At 42.7% G+C, this 19,190-nt stretch overlaps 1 protein-coding gene across 2 annotated transcripts in view; it reads right to left on the reverse strand.

Annotated features, from left to right (window-relative positions):
- Nucleotides 1–1,562: 1,562 nt before the first annotated feature.
- LOC139414877 (CCM2 scaffold protein) overlaps nt 1,563–19,190 on the reverse strand; it is a 43,075-nt gene continuing 25,447 nt past the window's right edge. For both annotated transcript variants that reach the window (XM_071162471.1, XM_071162472.1), the window contains exons 2-10: nt 14,971–15,147; nt 14,722–14,805; nt 14,293–14,476; nt 13,385–13,521; nt 13,107–13,242; nt 12,663–12,720; nt 7,801–7,939; nt 4,534–4,672; nt 1,563–4,047 (exon numbers count right to left, since the gene is read on the reverse strand). In XM_071162471.1, coding sequence (XP_071018572.1) covers nt 3,749–4,047; nt 4,534–4,672; nt 7,801–7,939; nt 12,663–12,720; nt 13,107–13,242; nt 13,385–13,521; nt 14,293–14,476; nt 14,722–14,805; nt 14,971–15,147 — 1,353 coding nt within the window. In that variant the 3' untranslated portion in view covers nt 1,563–3,748. The remainder of the gene's footprint in view (nt 4,048–4,533; nt 4,673–7,800; nt 7,940–12,662; nt 12,721–13,106; nt 13,243–13,384; nt 13,522–14,292; nt 14,477–14,721; nt 14,806–14,970; nt 15,148–19,190) is intronic.

Raw genomic sequence — 19,190 nt, forward strand, 5'->3', positions numbered from 1 at the left:
GATCATGACCCAATCAGGCTGTGTCTGAGACGGTGTTCCCTGGTCTAACCAAACTATCAGTACACACCTTGACCCTGTTTGGCTCCACATACAGCTGTGTCTGAGACTGTGTTCCCTGGTCTAACCAAACTATCAGTACACACCTTGACCCTGTTTGGCTCCACATACAGCTGTGTCTGAGACTGTGTTCCCTGGTCTAACCAAACTATCAGTACACACCTTGACCCTGTTTGGCTCCACATACAGCTGTGTCTGAGACTGTGTTCCCTGGTCTAACCAAACTATCAGTACACACCTTGACCATGTTTGTCTCCACATACAGCTGTGTCTGAGACTGTGTTCCCTGGTCTAACAGTATCAGTACACACCTTGACCATGTTTGGCTCCACATACAGCTGTGTCTGAGACTGTGTTCCCTGGTCTAACCAAACTATCAGTACACACCTTGACCCTGTTTGGCTCCACATACAGCTGTGTCTGAGACTGTGTTCCCTGGTCTAACCAAACTATCACTACACACCTTGACCATGTTTGGCTCCACATACAGCTGTGTCTGAGACAGTTTGGTTAGACCAGGGAAAACAATCAGTACACACCGTGACAATGCAGTCTTGTTGTGTGATGATGCAGTCTTGTTGTGTGACGATGCAGTCTTGTTGTGTGATGCAGTCTTGTTGTGTGATGCAGTCTTGTTGTGTGATGCAGTCTTGTTGTGTGACGATGCAGTCTTGTTGTGTGACGATGCAGTCTTGTTGTGTGACGATGTAGTCTTGTTGTGTGACGATGCAGTCTTGTTGTGTGACGATGCAGTCTTGTTGTGTGACGATGCAGTCAGTCTTGTTGTGTGACGATGCAGTCAGTCTTGTTGTGTGACGATGCAGTCAGTCTTGTTGTGTGACGATGCAGTCAGTCTTGTTGTGTGACGATGCAGTCACTCTTGTTGTGTGACGATGCAGTCACTCTTGTTGTGTGACGATGCAGTCACTCTTGTTGTGTGACGATGCAGTCTTGTTTTGTGAAGATGCAGTCTTGTTGTGTGACGATGCAGTCTTGTTTTGTGGTGATGCAGTCTTGTTTTGTGATGCAGTCTTGTGTGACGATGCAGTCTTGTTGTGTGACGATGCAGTCTTGTTGTGTGACGATGCAGTCTTGTTGTGTGACGATGCAGTCTTGCTGTGTGACGATGCAGTCAGTCTTGTTGTGTCTGCATTGAAAATGTGCAATAAATATTGTTGAAATGTCATTGTAATGTAGTTCTTTGTTTATTAGCTATACATATACAAGAACTACATATGATCCCAAATCATGGCGCACGATAGACATTTTAATGGTTTGGACCTTTTGGGGGGGGGGGGGCAGTCACTGGACCTCTGAATTCTAACTGTGCACCCCTGATATATAGTATACTACTGTACCCCAGGGCCCATAGGGGTTGGTATACAGTATACTACTGTACCCCAGGGCCCATAGGGGTTGGTATACAGTATACTACTGTACCCTAGGACCCATAGGGGTTGGTATACAGTATACTACTGTACCCTAGGGCCTATTGGGGTTGGTATATAGTATACTACTGTACCCTAGGGCCCATAGGGGTTGGTATATAGTATACTACTGTACCCTAGGGCCCATAGGGGTTGGTATATAGTATACTACTGTACCCTAGGGCCCATAGGGGTTGGTATATAGTATACTACTGTACCCTAGGGCCCATAGGGGTTGGTATACAGTATACTACTGTACCCTAGGGCCTATTGGGGTTGGTATATAGTATACTACTTTAGACCAGGGCCCATAGGGGTTGGTACAGAGTATACTACTTTAGACCAGGACCCTTAGGGGTTGGTATATAGTATACTACTTTAGACCAGGACCCATAGGGGTTGGTATATAGTATACTACTTTAGACCAGGACCCATAGGGGTTGGTATATAGTATACTACTTTAGACCAGGACCCATAGGGGTTGGTATATAGTATACTACTTTAGACCAGGACCCATAGGGGTTGGTATATAGTACACTACTTTAGACCAGGACCCTTAGGGGTTGGTATATTGTATATTACTTTAGACCAGGACCCATAGGGGTTGGTATATAGTATACTACTTTAGTGCCACTTAGATCTGAAGACACAATGACTGGTGATAGGGGATGATCAGAGGAAACACACCACAATGATCGACGGCCGCCATTTCATTTTCCAGACGATTGTACATGTTGAATCGTCACCTTTGTCAACGCCCAGCAGGTGATCTACTGTGCATGGCTGAAGGTAAGGTTGGTTTGGTCGGTCTGCGCTATGAGAAGAGATCGGGCATTGAATTGTCAATCCGCCAGTAACTGGCTTTGTCAGATATGTTCTCCATCCAGATATTCTGAATGAGAGTTTTCAGTTTTGCAATACAGTCACATTTTATCAACAGACGTCGTTGACTGAGAAAAGACAAAGGTAAACGTTAATAAAAAAAAACGCTAGGCTAAGGCTAAATGCTAGGCTAAGGCTAAATGCTAGGCTAAGGCTAAATTCTAGGCTAAGGCTAAATGCTAGGCTAAGGTTAAATGCTAGGCTAAGGTTAAATGCTAGGCTAAGGTTAAATGCTAGGCTAAGTGTAAAACATATAAAACCACAACAAAACAGTACAAGTAAATAAAACACAAAGTCCGAACACCAAAGAACACGCTATTCCCTATTTAGTGCGCTGCTTTTGATGAGTGCCCATAAATCTCTGGTCAAAAGTAGTGCACTAAATAGGGAATAGGGTGCATTTGAAACACATAATAAAAAGGAAAGCAGTAAATAATATACAGAGCAGGAGGAAATACTTGGTGGGTTAAGTTAACCCCTCCCAGAGTGGATTCTCCCGCAGCCCGCCGAAATCACATTAGCACAATTACAAAAATCCTCATCAACATCCTTCAGTTTAAACTGAAAAAAAGTGGCTGACTAAATACTTTTTTCTTAAAGAGATTTCAGTTTCCTTACATCCTTTCCTTACATCCCCCCCCCCCCGGGAAAACTGTGACTGACTTGACCCACATATAATACTCTAGTAGGTCGTTTTTAACGAGGTGATTTGTAGATCAGTCGGTCTCGACTCGCCTTTTAAAGTCGGCTACAATGTCAAACGCACCCATTGTGAAGCGAGACACCAGACAGAGCATTGTGGGTATTCATGATGGCTGCCCTCAGGAGGGCGACTCAGCTTCATCCTGGTCACTGATGGCAGATGCTGCCAATAACGAGCAAAACTCCAGAGACTTAAAAGGCTGCCATTCAGTCAGTTAGTAAAAACCACTACGAATGGATCAATAACATTTTCTTTAAAAGGCCGAGCGGATTGGTCCACTGGCTCACACTGAAAGCTGATTGGCCACAATGCACAGCATGTCATCATCAGGGTGTTGGATCTGGGCTGGCTGGATCGTCCTCTCTCTTGGTTTAGGACGAGTAGGGACTAGGGGGTATGAGTTAGGGCATAGGGAGATGGGTTTAGGGTCTAGGGTGTGACCCCTCTTGGTACATACTGCAGCACAGTCTCGATGGTAGAAAGTAGGGTCTAGGGTGTCATCCCGTCTTGGTCCATTCTGCAACCCAGACTCGAGGCAAGGGGTTAGAGTCTAGGGTGTGACCCCTCTTGGTACATACTGAAGCACAGTCTCGATGGTAGGGAGTAGGGTCTAGGGGGGTAGGGTGTCATCCCCTCTCGGGCCATACTGCAACCCAGACTCGAGGCAAGGGGTTAGAGGCTAGGGAGTGACCCCTTCTTGGTCCATACTGACACCCAGAGCCTCTATATCATTACTGATATCAGAGATCATACGGTCCCATTCGTCTCCTTCGGAGGGCACAAGCCCTTCGTCAGACCCACCCCCGTCCCCTCCCACCGCCCCGTTCCCATTGGTGGTTGAGTCGGAGGCGGAGCTGGCGGTGCGGCGGTAGCGTCCGAAGCTGTCAGTGATGATGCCACGACCGTCCTTAACACCGATGGTCTCCAGGAAGTTCTCAAAGTGTTGGCTGTCCTTCTCTGGGATGAACGGCCTCAGACCTGGATGGACGTGGGATCGTAAAGGGGGAAAAAGGACAATGCACAGACAGTCTGAATCACAGAACCAGGGGCTCTAAGGAGCCAAGTAAATTTAGCAGCACAATGAAAATTATTTTAGGTATTAAAGCTAGAGTCCCTCAATTTCTCTAGACTCACAGGTGCTCCTAAATTAACAATCCAGGACACACAGCACATATGTAGGCACATAAAATGGTCCCACTGTAGAACCCCGAGAGCCTTAAGTGAACTGAAATAGTGCTGACTCATTTCACAGTCAAGCTGAAACAGCAAGGTCCTGTTCAATAAAGGCACAACGAAAGCAAAAACAGGGATTGGGAAACACGAAATAAGCATTCTCAATGGTCAAGCTCAGGTAAACATCTCCCGTTCGTTTCACAACTGTTTCCTGCTGCTCGCCTTGACCTCTAAACACATCCCAGGTTCGACCTTTTACCCTGTGACCCCCATACAGGAAGTGGTTCTCACCCAGTAGGAGGAACTTCCTGCTGTCCCCGTAGAGCTGGCGAAGGTTGATACAGAACTCATGGACGGACGCTCCGTTACGGTACTCATGAAGAAGAGTAGCAAACTGCTGGATCTCCTGAGACGACAACTTGGTACGCAACTTAGAGGAAAAGAGGGCGGAGGGAGGGAGAGAGAGAGAGAGAGAGAGAGAGAGAGAGAGAGAGAGAGAGAGAGAGAGAGAGAGAGAGAGAGAGAGAGAGAGAGAGAGAGAGAGAGAGAGAGAGAGAGAGAGAGAGAGAGAGAGAGAGAGAGAGAGAGAGAGAGAGAGAGAGAGAGAGAGAGAGAGAGAGAGAGAGAGAGAGAGAGAGAGAGAGAGAGAGAGAGAGAGAGAGAGAGAGAGAGAGAGAGAGAGAGAGAGAGAGAGAGAGAGAGAGAGAGAGAGAGAGAGAAAAGGGGGAGAGAAAAGGGGGAGAGAAAAGGGGGAGAGAAAAGGGGGGAGAGGGGAGGGAAAAAGGTTAAAGAAAAATAAAATGAGATGAGCCTAAAAGAGGGTTAGCTGCAACTAAACAGCTGTACATACTATATAGATCACCAAAGCCTCATACATCAAATCAAACATTATTTGTCACATTCGCCGAATACAACAGGTGTAAACCTTACCGTGAAATGTTTACTTACAAACCCTTAACCAAGAACTGCGTAGTTCAAGAAATAGAGTTGAGATATTTACTAAATAGACTAAAGTAAAAACAATTAAATAACAATGACGATGGCTACAGTGGCAAGAAAAAAGTATGAACCCTTCGGAATCACCTGGATTTCTGCATAAATTAGTCAAACAATTTGATCTGATCTTCATCTATGTCACAGCGATAGACAGACAGTCTGCTTAAACTAATAACACAAACAATTATACGTTTTAAATGTCTTGATAAACTTGGGAAATCTGTCGATGATAGCAAGCTGTCCAGGCCCTGAGGCAGGAAACAGTGATGCTCCCTCCACCATACTTTAAAAAATGTTTTCTCCACACATGGTGTTGTGTGTTCCTTCCAAAACAACTCAACTGTAGTTTCATCTGTCCACAGAATATTTGGCCAGAAACGCCGCTCCTTCAAGAGTTACAGAGTTATTAGTTTAAACACATAGTGCTTGTCTATTTTTGTGACTTAGATGAAGATCAGATCAAATTTGATGACCAATTTATGCAGAAATCCGGGTAATTCCAAAGGGTTCACATACTTTTATTGACAAGTGGTATACATTGTTCAGCAGTCTTATTGCTTGGGGTCTAAGCTGTTTTGGACCTAGGCTTGGTGCTCCGGTACCGCTTGCCGTATAGTAGCACAGAGAAAAGTCTATGACTTGTGTGACTGGAGTCGCACAATTATTTGGCCGTTTCTCTGACACCGCCTGGTATAGAGGTCCTGGATGGCAGGAAGCTTGGCCCCAGTGATGTACCGGGCCGTATGCACTACCCTCTGTAGCGTCTTACGGTCAGATGCCGAGCAATTGCCGTACCAGGCGATGAGGCAACCGGTCAGGATGCTCTCGATGGTGCAGCTGTAGAACTTTTTGAGGATCTGGGGACCCATGCCAAATCTTTTCAGTCTCCTGAGGGGGAATAGGCGTTGTCGTGCTCTCTTCAGGACTGTCTTGGTGTGTTTCGACCATGATAGTTTGGTTGTGATGTGGACACCAAGGAACTTGAAACTGTCGACCCGCTCCACTACAGCCCCATTGATGCGAATGGGGGCGTGTTCTGCCCTCTTTTTCCTGTAGTCCACGATCAGCTCCTTTGTCTTGCTCATGTTAAGGGAGAGGTTGTTATCCTGAAACCACACAGCCAGGTCTCTGACCTCCTCCCTATAGGCAGTCTCATCGTTGTCGGTAATCAGGCCTACCACTGTTGTGGCTTCAGCTAACTTAATGATGTTGCTGGGGTCGTGGGTGAACAGTGACTACAGGAGGGGACTAAGCACGCACCCCCGAGGGGCCCAGTGTTGAGGGTCAGTGTGGCAGATGTGTTGTTGCCTACTTTTACCACCTGGGGGCGGCCTGTAAGAAAGCCCAGGATCCAGTTGCAGAGGGAGGTGTTTAGTCCCAGGGTCCTTAGCTTAATGATGAGCTTTGTGGGCACTACGATGTTGAACACTGAGCTGTAAATCAATGAACAGCATTCTCACATAGTAGTTCATTTTGTCCAGGTGGGAAAGGGCAGTGTTGAGTGCGATTGAGATTGCGTCATCCGATCTGTTGGGGTGATATGCAAATTGAAGTGGGTCTAGGGTTTCCGGGAGATAAATGGTGTTGATGTGAGCCATGACCAGTCTTTCAAAGCACTTCATGGCTCTCGACGTGAGTCATTTAGGCAGTTTACCAACGCTTCCTTGGGCACAGGGACTATGGTGGTCTGCTTGAAACATGTAGGTATTACAGACTTGGTCAGGGAGAGGTTGAAAATGTCAGTGTAGACACTTTCCAGGTGGCCCGATGATAATTTATTGTTTGCTTATGGCCTTGTACAGCTCTTTGAGTGCAGTCTTAGTGCCAGCATCTGTTTGTGGTGGTAAATAGACGGCTACAAAAAATATAGATGAGAACTCTCTTGGTAGATAGTGTGGTCTACAGCTTATCATGAGGTGCAATACCTCAAGACTTCTTTAACATTAGACAATGTGCACCAGCTGTTATTGACGAATAGAAACACCCCCACCACCCCTCGTCTTACCAGACGTAGCTGTTCTGTCCCGCCGTTGCACGGAACACCCAGCCAACTGTATAGTATATCCGTGTCGTCGTTCAGCCACGACTTGGTTGAAACATAAGATATTACAGTTTAATACCCCGTTGGTAGGATAGTCTGGAACGGAGATCATCCAGTTTATTCTCCAGTGATTGCATGTTGTCTGATAGAACGGATGGTAGAGGCGGGGTTACCCACTCGCCGACGATGCACCCTGATCTCTGCCCCATGTACTTCTGTCTTTTCTTCACGCGAATGACGGGGATTTGGGCCTGTTCTCCGGATAGCAGTGTATCCTTCTCGTCGGACTCATTAAAGTAAAAAAAAATCTTCATCCAGTTCGAGGTGAGTAATCACTGTTCTGATATCCAGAATCTCTTTCCGGTCATAAGAGACGGTAGCATCAACATTATGTACAAAATAAGTTACAAACAATGTGAAAAAAAACCCCACACAAAATAGCCGTTGGTTAAACGGCAGACATCCTCTCAGGCACCGTTATAGATCTATACACGCACAGACACACAACACATCCACCCTACCGTGGTCATGTAGTCTTGTAGCAGCTCTGTGGCGGTGGTGCTCAGCTCTCCTTCGCTGGCTGTCTTGGTCTGAGGGGAGGCTGGGGTGGAGGTGGGGGACGGAGAGTCGCCCCCTGCCTCTAGAGAACCCTGGAAAGAACTATAGAACAAACAGAACCACATCAACAGAACCCTACAGAACTATATCATTAAAACCCTACAGAACCAAATCACAAAAAGCCTTACAGAACCACATCATTAAAACCCTACAGAACCACATCATTAAAACCCCTACAGACCCATATAATTAAAACCCCTACAGAACCACATCATTAAAACCCCTACAGAACCACATCACTAAAACCCAACAGAACCACATCATTAAAACCCTACAGAACCACATCACTAAAAACTAAAGACCAGTACAGCTGGTCAGTACAACACAAGACATGTAACCAGAGGTCTCTTCACAGTACAGACACTCGTCAGTACAACACAAGACATGCAACCAGAGGTCTCTTCACAGTACAGACACTCGTCGGTACAACACAAGACATGCAACCAGAGGTCTCTTCACAGTACAGACACTCGTCGGTACAACACAAGACATGTAACCAGAGGTCTCTTCACAGTCCCCAAGTCCAGAACAGAGGCTGGGAAATGCACATTATTAAATAGAGCCATGACTACGTGGAAGACTCTGGTAACCCAGGTAACTCAAGCCTCAAGTCTCTGGTAACCCAGGTAACTCAAGCCTCAAGTCTCTGGTAACCCAGTTAACTCAAGCCTCAAGTCTCTGGTAACCCAGGTAACTCAAGCCTCAAGTCTCTGGTAACCCAGGTAACTCAAGCCTCAAGTCTCTGGTAACCCAGGTAACTCAAGCCTCAAGTCTCTGGTAACCCAGGTAACTCAAGCTAGCAATAAAACCAGTTTAAAAAACACACCAAATAACACCTTACTGCTCAAAGGGGACTGTGAAAAGACACAGCCATTTTGTATATCTTGTATTGTAATTTTCACTGTACTATGTATTAGACCTAGATATTATGTACTGATACGTAGGCTACAGTCTAATAATGTTCTGTACTATGTATTAGACCTATATATTATGTACTGATACGTAGGCTACAGTCTAATAATGTTCTGTACTATGTATTAGACCTAGATATTATGTACTGATACGTAGGCTACAGTCTAATAATGTTCTGTACTATGTATTAGACCTAGATATTATGTACTGATACGTAGGCTACAGTCTAATAATGTTCTGTACTATGTATTAGACCTAGATATTATGTACTGATACGTAGGCTACAGTCTAATAATGTTCTGTACTATGTATTAGACCTAGATATTATGTACTGATACGTAGGCTACAGTCTAATAATGTTCTGTACTATGTATTAGACCTAGATATTATGTACTGATACGTAGGCTACAGTCTAATAATGTTCTGTACTATGTATTAGACCTAGATATTATGTACTGATACGTAGGCTACAGTCTAATAATGTTCTGTACTATGTATTAGACCTATATATTATGTACTGATACGTAGGCTACAGTCTAATAATGTTCTGTACTAGGTATTAGACCTAGATATTATGTACTGATACGTAGGCTACAGTCTAATAATGTTCTGTACTATGTATTAGACCTATATATTATGTACTGATACGTAGGCTACAGTCTAATAATGTTCTGTACTATGTATTAGACCTATATATTATGTACTGATACGTAGGCTACAGTCTAATAATGTTCTGTACTATGTATTAGACCTATATATTATGTACTGATACGTAGGCTACAGTCTAATAATGTTCTGTACTATGTCTTAGACCTAGATATTATGTACTGATACGTAGGCTACAGTCTAATAATGTTCTGTACTATGTATTAGACCTAGATATTATGTACTGATACGTAGGCTACAGTCTAATAATGTTCTGTACTATGTATTAGACCTATATATTATGTACTGATACGTAGGCTACAGTCTAATAATGTTCTGTACTATGTATTAGACCTATATATTATGTACTGATACGTAGGCTACAGTCTAATAATGTTCTGTACTATGTATTAGACCTAGATATTATGTACTGATACGTAGGCTACAGTCTAATAATGTTCTGTACTATGTATTAGACCTAGATATTATGTACTGATACGTAGGCTACAGTCTAATAATGTTATGTATTAGACCTAGATATTATGTACTGATACGTAGGCTACAGTCTAATAATGTTCTGTACTATGTATTAGATCTAGATATTGTGTACTGATACGTAGGCTACAGTCTAATAATGTTATGTACTATGTATTAGACCTAGATATTATGTACTGATACGTAGGCTACAGTCTAATAATGTTATGTACTATGTCTTAGACCTAGATATTATGTACTGATACGTAGGCTACAGTCTAATAATGTTCTGTACTATGTATTAGACCTAGATATTATGTACTGATACGTAGGCTACAGTCTAATAATGTTCTGTACTATGTATTAGACCTAGATATTATGTACTGATACGTAGGCTACAGTCTAATAATGTTCTGTACTATGTATTAGACCTAGATATTATGTACTGATACGTAGGCTACAGTCTAATAATGTTATGTCTTAGACCTAGATATTATGTACTGATACGTAGGCTACAGTCTAATAATGTTCTGTACTATGTATTAGACCTAGATATTATGTACTGATACGTAGGCTACAGTCTAATAATGTTATGTACTATGTCTTAGACCTAGATATTATGTACTGATACGTAGGCTACAGTCTAATAATGTGTACTGATACGTAGGCTACAGTCTAATAATGTTCTGTACTATGTATTAGACCTAGATATTATGTACTGATACGTAGGCTACAGTCTAATAATGTTCTGTACTATGTCTTAGACCTAGATATTATGTACTGATACGTAGGCTACAGTCTAATAATGTTCTGTACTATGTATTAGACCTAGATATTATGTACTGATACGTAGGCTACAGTCTAATAATGTTCTGTACTATGTCTTAGACCTAGATATTATGTACTGATACGTAAGCTACAGTCTAATAATGTTCTGTACTATGTATTAGACCTATATATTATGTACTGATACGTAGGCTACAGTCTAATAATGTTCTGTACTATGTATTAGACCTAGATATTATGTACTGATACGTAGGCTACAGTCTAATAATGTTCTGTACTATGTATTAGACCTAGATATTATGTACTGATACGTAGGCTACAGTCTAATAATGTTCTGTACTATGTATTAGACCTAGATATTATGTACTGATACGTAGGCTACAGTCTAATAATGTTATGTCTTAGACCTAGATATTATGTACTGATACGTAGGCTACAGTCTAATAATGTTCTGTACTATGTATTAGACCTAGATATTATGTACTGATACGTAGGCTACAGTCTAATAATGTTATGTACTATGTCTTAGACCTAGATATTATGTACTGATACGTAGGCTACAGTCTAATAATGTGTACTGATACGTAGGCTACAGTCTAATAATGTTCTGTACTATGTATTAGACCTAGATATTATGTACTGATACGTAGGCTACAGTCTAATAATGTTCTGTACTATGTCTTAGACCTAGATATTATGTACTGATACGTAGGCTACAGTCTAATAATGTTCTGTACTATGTATTAGACCTAGATATTATGTACTGATACGTAGGCTACAGTCTAATAATGTTCTGTACTATGTCTTAGACCTAGATATTATGTACTGATACGTAAGCTACAGTCTAATAATGTTCTGTACTATGTATTAGACCTATATATTATGTACTGATACGTAGGCTACAGTCTAATAATGTTCTGTACTATGTATTAGACCTAGATATTATGTACTGATACGTAGGCTACAGTCTAATAATGTTCTGTACTATGTATTAGACCTAGATATTATGTACTGATACGTAGGCTACAGTCTAATAATGTTCTGTACTATGTATTAGACCTAGATATTATGTACTGATACGTAGGCTACAGTCTAATAATGTTATGTCTTAGACCTAGATATTATGTACTGATACGTAGGCTACAGTCTAATAATGTTCTGTACTATGTATTAGACCTAGATATTATGTACTGATACGTAGGCTACAGTCTAATAATGTTATGTACTATGTCTTAGACCTAGATATTATGTACTGATACGTAGGCTACAGTCTAATAATGTGTACTGATACGTAGGCTACAGTCTAATAATGTTCTGTACTATGTATTAGACCTAGATATTATGTACTGATACGTAGGCTACAGTCTAATAATGTTCTGTACTATGTCTTAGACCTAGATATTATGTACTGATACGTAGGCTACAGTCTAATAATGTTCTGTACTATGTATTAGACCTAGATATTATGTACTGATACGTAGGCTACAGTCTAATAATGTTCTGTACTATGTCTTAGACCTAGATATTATGTACTGATACGTAGGCTACAGTCTAATAATGTTCTGTACTATGTATTAGACCTATATATTATGTACTGATACGTAGGCTACAGTATGTGTGACATTTCACATTTATGTATTTCAGTCCTCGACTAATAATGTTCTGTACTATGTATCATCTCATGTTTCATGTGGACCCCAGGAAGAGTAGCTGATGCTTTTGCAGCGGCTAATGGGGATCCTAATAAAATACCAATACCAACCGCCGCCTGAGAACCGCCGGCTGAGAACCGCCGCCTGAGAACCGCCGCCTGAGAACCGCCGCCTGAGAACCGCCGCCTGAGAACCGCCGCCTGAGAACCGCCGCCTGAGAACCGCCGCCTGAGAACCGCCGCCTGAGAACCTTGGAACTAACTGCATAACACACAGGCATAATTCTAGCTACTTACAAGGTGCTGGCCTCTGCTTCGAATGATTCCTTAAGGTCCACCTTGCTTGAAGAGTCGTCTTCACAATTAGAAAACATAAATGGATTCATATTAATTATCAAAACAACAACAAAATAAAACTGTTTTTTATTGCTGCTCTAGGTAACATTGAAAACATTTTGAGCTGGGCAGAGCCTCATCCCTATAGAGAGCACGAGGTTGGTGGCTACTTAATTGGGTAGGACGAGCTCGAAGGTAATGGCTGGAGCGGAAATCAGTAGAATGGTATCAAATACATCCAACACATGGTTTCCATGGTTCCCAGGTATTTGATGCCATTCCATTCGCTCCCCGTTCCAGCCATTATTATGAGTCGTCCAACCTCTCAGCAGCCTCCACTGGTAAGAGAGAGGTGTCAGTGTCTGTGCGGGATTGATTGATGTGTTCATTGATTGAGGTCTTCACCACTGTAGAGAGAGAGGTGTCTGGTGGGGGTGGTGGCTCCGTCAAAGATGGCTCTGTCCAGGAAGTCTATAGTGGACTCAGTATAAACTATCTGAAACACCTGGCTGAGTAAGAGACACAGCTCCTCTGCTGCTGTCTGCAGACGACAGGAAACAGAGGTAAAGATCAACAAAGGGGGAAATGGTTTGGGAACATAGCCAACAGTCTGAGAAAAGGTAGTTGTGTGTTTTGTCGATAGCCAGCAGGAGGAGGAGGCAATGTGTGTGTGTGTTAGATACCTTGTTGTCTACAGCCAGTACTAGCAGACAGCAGACCTCTACCAGTACAGCCCCGCTCTCAGACAGAGAGCTGAGGGTCTGGGACTTAGACAGGTCAGGACAGGTACTGGGGCACGGGGACACACCTGCCTCCTGGGCTGGAGAAGCAGAGAGAGAAAGCACACCATCATTACAATCATAATAATCAGCCTTCCTTTTGAAGATGGGTCCATACGCATCTAGATAGATGTTCTCCTCTGATTCAGGAACAATACATATCTAGATACATGGGCTCTGATACAGGAACGATACATATCTAGATACATGGGCTCCTCTGATAGAGGAACGATACATATCTAGATACATGGGCTCTGATACAGGAACGATACATATCTAGATAGATGTTCTCCTCTGATTCAGGAACAATACATATCTAGATACATGGGCTCTGATACAGGAACGATACGTATCTAGATACATGGGCTCTTCTGATACAGGAACGATACGCATCTATATAGATGGGCTCCTCTGATACAGGAACGATACGCATCTATATAGATGGGCTCCTCTGATACAGGAACGATACGCATCTAGATAGATGGGCTCCTCTGATACAGGAACGATACGCATCTAGATACATGGGCTAGATACATACCTAAAGTGGTTAGGTACCTGTCTTGAGCACCACCAGGTGCAGAGAGATAAGGTAAAGGGGGTTAGGTACCTGTCTTGAGCACCACCAGGTGTAGCGGGATAAGGTAAAGTGGTTAGGTACCTGTCTTGAGCACCACCAGGTGTAGCGGGATAAGGTAAAGTGGTTAGGTACCTGTCTTGAGCACCACCAGGTGTAGCGGGATAAGGTAAAGTGGTTAGGTACCTGTCTTGAGCACCACCAGGTGTAGCGGGATAAGGTAAAGTGGTTAGGGTACCTGTCTTGAGCACCACCAGGTGCAGTGAGTCGTCTCGTATGTATGCCACGGCAGCGATGTCGTGGATGGGAACACGCAGTATGATGTCCTCTCCATCCCGCCACACCAGCTTCACATTATAGGCCGACAGACTGACCACTGCATCCTGCTCCGAAGTAAGCTGACCCGCCAACTGGTGGGACTTCTAGGTAACCAGGAAATGACGTCACAGTTTCACTCATGTTGTTCCCATCGCAAAACACAAAATATCCCCTGACTCTACCATTTATAATAATTTAAGTTTAAAATGTAGTATTTTCTTTGTAACGTCGTAGCAAAGTCAAATATCAGAGGCTTTACTCAAAACGATTAATAAATCTTGACTTTTAAATTCTTTAGTTTAAATTCTATAGTGAACTATATAAAGGATCCATTTGAGATGCAACTTACCCTGGCATTGTCAATGAGCTGTAGCACCTCTGTTCGACTGGAGGGGTTCAGGTATCCTGGTACTGACGTCAGCTGGCCCAAGTACTACAGAACACACAGGTCACAGTGGAACAGAGAATATAGACACTTCATTATTAGGGTTTTTCAGAAGCTGTGGGGAAACCTGGGATGCAAAGCTATCACCAACACTATTAGCTCTTAGTCAGGTCCTCCTCTGTGCCCTGAGAGCCTTGACCTCTGACCTCTCACCTTGACTTCCTTCTCTACGTAGTCATTGAGCAGGATGTCAGGGTCGATGCGGTGGTCGGGGAGGGAGAGGGAGAAGGTGTGGAGGGCACGGCGTTCTGTAGTCTTCTCCTGAGCCTTTTTATCTCTACCCTTTTCTCCCTTCAGAAACACACGCTTGAAGGGAGACACGATACCCGGCTGCAGGGGGAGGTAGAGGGAGGGGGAGGTAGAGGGGGAGGGAGAGGGAGGGGGAGGTAGAGGGAGGGAGGGAGGGAGGGAGAGGTAGACGGAGGGAGGGAGAGAGTGAGAGGGGATGGAAAGAGAGGAGGTAGGGAGGGTAGAGAAATAGTGACAGGGGAAGGGAGGGGAGAGGTATCGTATTAATTCACAGTAACAACAAAGTATCAATAATATAAAGTCACCTAGGCCAGAGTATCTTTATGTTTATCTATAGGCTAAGCCAGCACATCCATATCAGGCTAAGCCAACACATCCGTATCAGGCTAAGCCAACACATCCATATCAGGCTAAGCCAACACATCCATATCAGGCTAAGCCAACACATCCATATCAGGCTAAGCCAACACATCCATATCAGGCTAAGCCAACACATCCATATCAGGCTAAGCCAACACATCCATATCAGGCTAAGCCAACACATCCGTATCGGGCTAAGCCAACACATCCGTATCGGGCTAAGCCAACACATTCGTATCGGGCTAAACCAACACATCCGTATCGGGCTAAGCCAACACATCCGTATCGGGCTAAGCCAACACATCCATATCAGGCTAAGCCAACACATCCATATCAGGCTAAGCCAACACATCCATATCAGGCTAAGCCAACACATCCATATCAGGCTAAGCCAACACATCCATATCAGGCTAAGCCAACACATCCATATCGGGCTAAACCAACACATCCATATCGGGCTAAACCAACACATCCATATCGGGCTAAACCAACACATCCATATCGGGCTAAACCAACACATCCATATCAGGCTAAGCCAACACATCCATATCGGGCTAAGCCAACACATCCATATCAGGCTAAGCCAACACATCCATATCGGGCTAAACCAACACATCCATATCGGGCTAAACCAACACATCCGTATCGGGCTAAGCGAACACATCCGTATTGTGTTTACTCTGGCCTTGTCCGTTCTGCTGCCCCTGTGTGTTTCCTCTGTTGGAAGCAGCGCGAGCTACTAGTTGTTAAAGCATTGGGCCAGTAACTGAAATGTTGCTGGTTTGAATACCTTAGCCGACAAAGTGAAAAATATGTCAATGCACCCTTGAGCACTTAACCCTAATGTGCTCCAGGGGCGCTGTACTACCATGGCTGACCATTGTGTGAGAAAAAATACGTATTTAAAGGATTTGTTTGGTCTTGGCCATAGTGGAGTTTGGAGTGTGACTGTGAGGTTGTGGACAGGTGTCTTTTATACTGATAACAAGTTCAAACAGGTGCCGTTAATACAGGTAACGAGTGGAGGACAGAGGAGCCTCTTAAAGAAGAAGTTACAGGTCTGTGAGAGCCAGAAATCTTGCTTGTTTGTAGGTGACCAAATACTTATTTTCCAACCATAATTTGCAAATAAATTCATTAAAAATCCTACAATGTGATTTTCTGAATTTTTTTTCTCATTTTGTCTGTCATAGTTGAAGTGTACCTATGATGAAAATTACAGGCCTCTCTCATCTTTTTAAGTGGGAGAACTTGCACAATTGGTGGCTGACTAAATACTTTTTTGCCCCACTGTATTTCTGTTCTACCAAAGCTGTGTTTTTGTAAAAGGATGGTCTTCATCCACTCTAGTAGACGGGACACTAACTATTTAACTTAAAAAATATATATTTTTGAAACATTTAACTTTCACACGTTAACAAGTCCAATACACCAAATGAAAGATAAACATCTCGTTAATCTACCCATCGTGTCCGTTTTCAAAAAGGCTTTACAGCGAAAGAACAACATGTGATTATGTTAGGTCATAGCCAAGTTACAAAAAACACACACAGCCATTTTTCCAGCCAAAGATAGGAGTCACAAAAAAGCAGAATTATAGATAAACTTAATCATTAACCTCTGATTATCTTCATCAGATGACACTCATAGGACATCATGTTACACAATACATGTATGTTTTGTTCGATAAAGTGCATATTTATATCCAAAAATCTCAGTTTACATTGGTGCGTTAAGTTCAGTCATGTTTTGCTTCCAAAACATCCGGTGATTTTGCAGAGAGTCTGATTTTGCAGAGAGTCACATCAATTTCCAGAAATACTCATAATAAACATTGATAAAAGATACAAGTGTTATTCACAGAATTAAAGATAGACTTCTCCTTAACTTCTTGCTCCTACTTGAGACGCAGATGTCTCAAGTAGACACCTGGAAATGCAAATGCGCTACGCTAAATGCTAAATGTACTCGTTAAAACTCAAACAATCATCAAAATGCACATGCAGGGTATTGAATTAAAGCTACACTCGTTGTGAACCTAGCCAACAAGTCAGATTTTTAAAATGCTTTTCGGCGAAAGCATGAGAAGCTATTATCTGATAGCATGCAACACCCCAAAATGCCTGAATGCGACGTAAACAAAGATTTAGCGTAGCCGGCGCTACACAAAACGCAGAAATAAAATATAAAACATTCATTACCTTTGACGAGCTTCTTTCTTGGCACTCCTATATGCCCCATAAACATCACTATTGGGTCTTTTTTTCGTTTAAATCGGTCCATATATACCCAAAATAGCTTTCTATGGAAGCTGTGTAATTCAGAAAAAAACCTTGTTTTAAAACGCAGCGTCATTTTTTTAAATTAAAAAAGTCGACGATAAACTTTCACAAAACACTTCGAAATACTTTTGTAATCCAACTTTAGGTATTAGTAAACGTTTATAATCTATCAAAATGATTACAGGGCGATGTATATTCAATAGCTCCTCGTCTTCAAATCAATGGCTGAAAATGTGCACCTCACAACATCCTGGCGGAGACCGGAAGAAATTGAATCCAGTTAGTTGGATTTACCAACAAAAAAGTCCTTGGAAAATGACGACAATGGCGACACCGTGTGGAATCTGTAGGAATTGCATGCAGGTCCATAATTAATTTTGTGCCCTTTTAACAACCCATGAAAGTGACGCATGGAAATTATTTTTAGCTTTCAGAGAGCAGTTTTTCTTGCGCTTTTCGATGAAACACACAATCTGTTATAGTCACAGCCGTGATTTAACCAGTTTTAGAAACTTCAGAGTGTTTTCTATCCACACATACTAATCATATGCATATACTATATTCCTGGCATGAGTAGCAGGACGCTGAAAAGTTGCAAGATTTTTAACAGAATGTTCGAAAAAGGAGGGGGTAGACTTAAGAGGTTTTAATGCAACCGCTGTGTCAGATTTCAAAAAGACTTTACGGAAAAAGCACACCATGCAATAATCTGAGTATGGCGCTCAGACGACAAATCAAGCCAGACAGATATCCTCCATGTTGGAGTCAACAGAAGTCAGAAATAACATTATAAATATTCACTTACCTTTGATGAGCTTCATCTGAATGCACTCCCAGGAATCCCAGTTAAACAATAAATGTTTGATTTGTTCGATAAAGTTCATAATTTATGTCCAAATTCCTCCTTGTTGTTAGCGCATTCAGCCCAGTAATCCATCTTCATGAGGCGCGAGCACTAGGTCTAGACAAAGTCCAAAAGTTCCGTTACAGTCCGTAGAAATGTCAAACGAAGTATAGAATCAATCCTTAGGATGTTTTTAACATAAATCTTCAATAATGTTCCAACCGGAGAATTCCCTTGTCTGTAGAAAAGCAATGGAACGGGAGCTAACTCTCTCGTGACCGCGCATCACAGGCTCGTGGCACTCTGCCAGACCACTGACTCAAAGAGCCCTTATGAGCCCCTCCTTTACAGGAGAAGCCTCAAACAAGTTTCTAAAGACGGTTGACATCTAGTGGAAGCCTTAGGAAGTGCAATTTGACCCCATAGACACTGTGTTTTCGATAGGCCAAGCTTTGAAAAACTACAAACCTCAGATTTCCCACTTCCTGGTTGGATTCTTCTCAGGTTTTCGCCATATGAGTTCTGTTATACTCAGACATCAATCAAACTGTTTTAGAAACTGCAGAGTGTTTTCTATCCAAATCTACTAATTATATGCATATATTAGCAACTGGGACTGAGTAGCAGGCACTTTACTC

This window comes from Oncorhynchus clarkii, chromosome 8 (assembly GCF_045791955.1).
Source record: "Oncorhynchus clarkii lewisi isolate Uvic-CL-2024 chromosome 8, UVic_Ocla_1.0, whole genome shotgun sequence".
Taxonomy (NCBI): domain Eukaryota; kingdom Metazoa; phylum Chordata; class Actinopteri; order Salmoniformes; family Salmonidae; genus Oncorhynchus; species Oncorhynchus clarkii.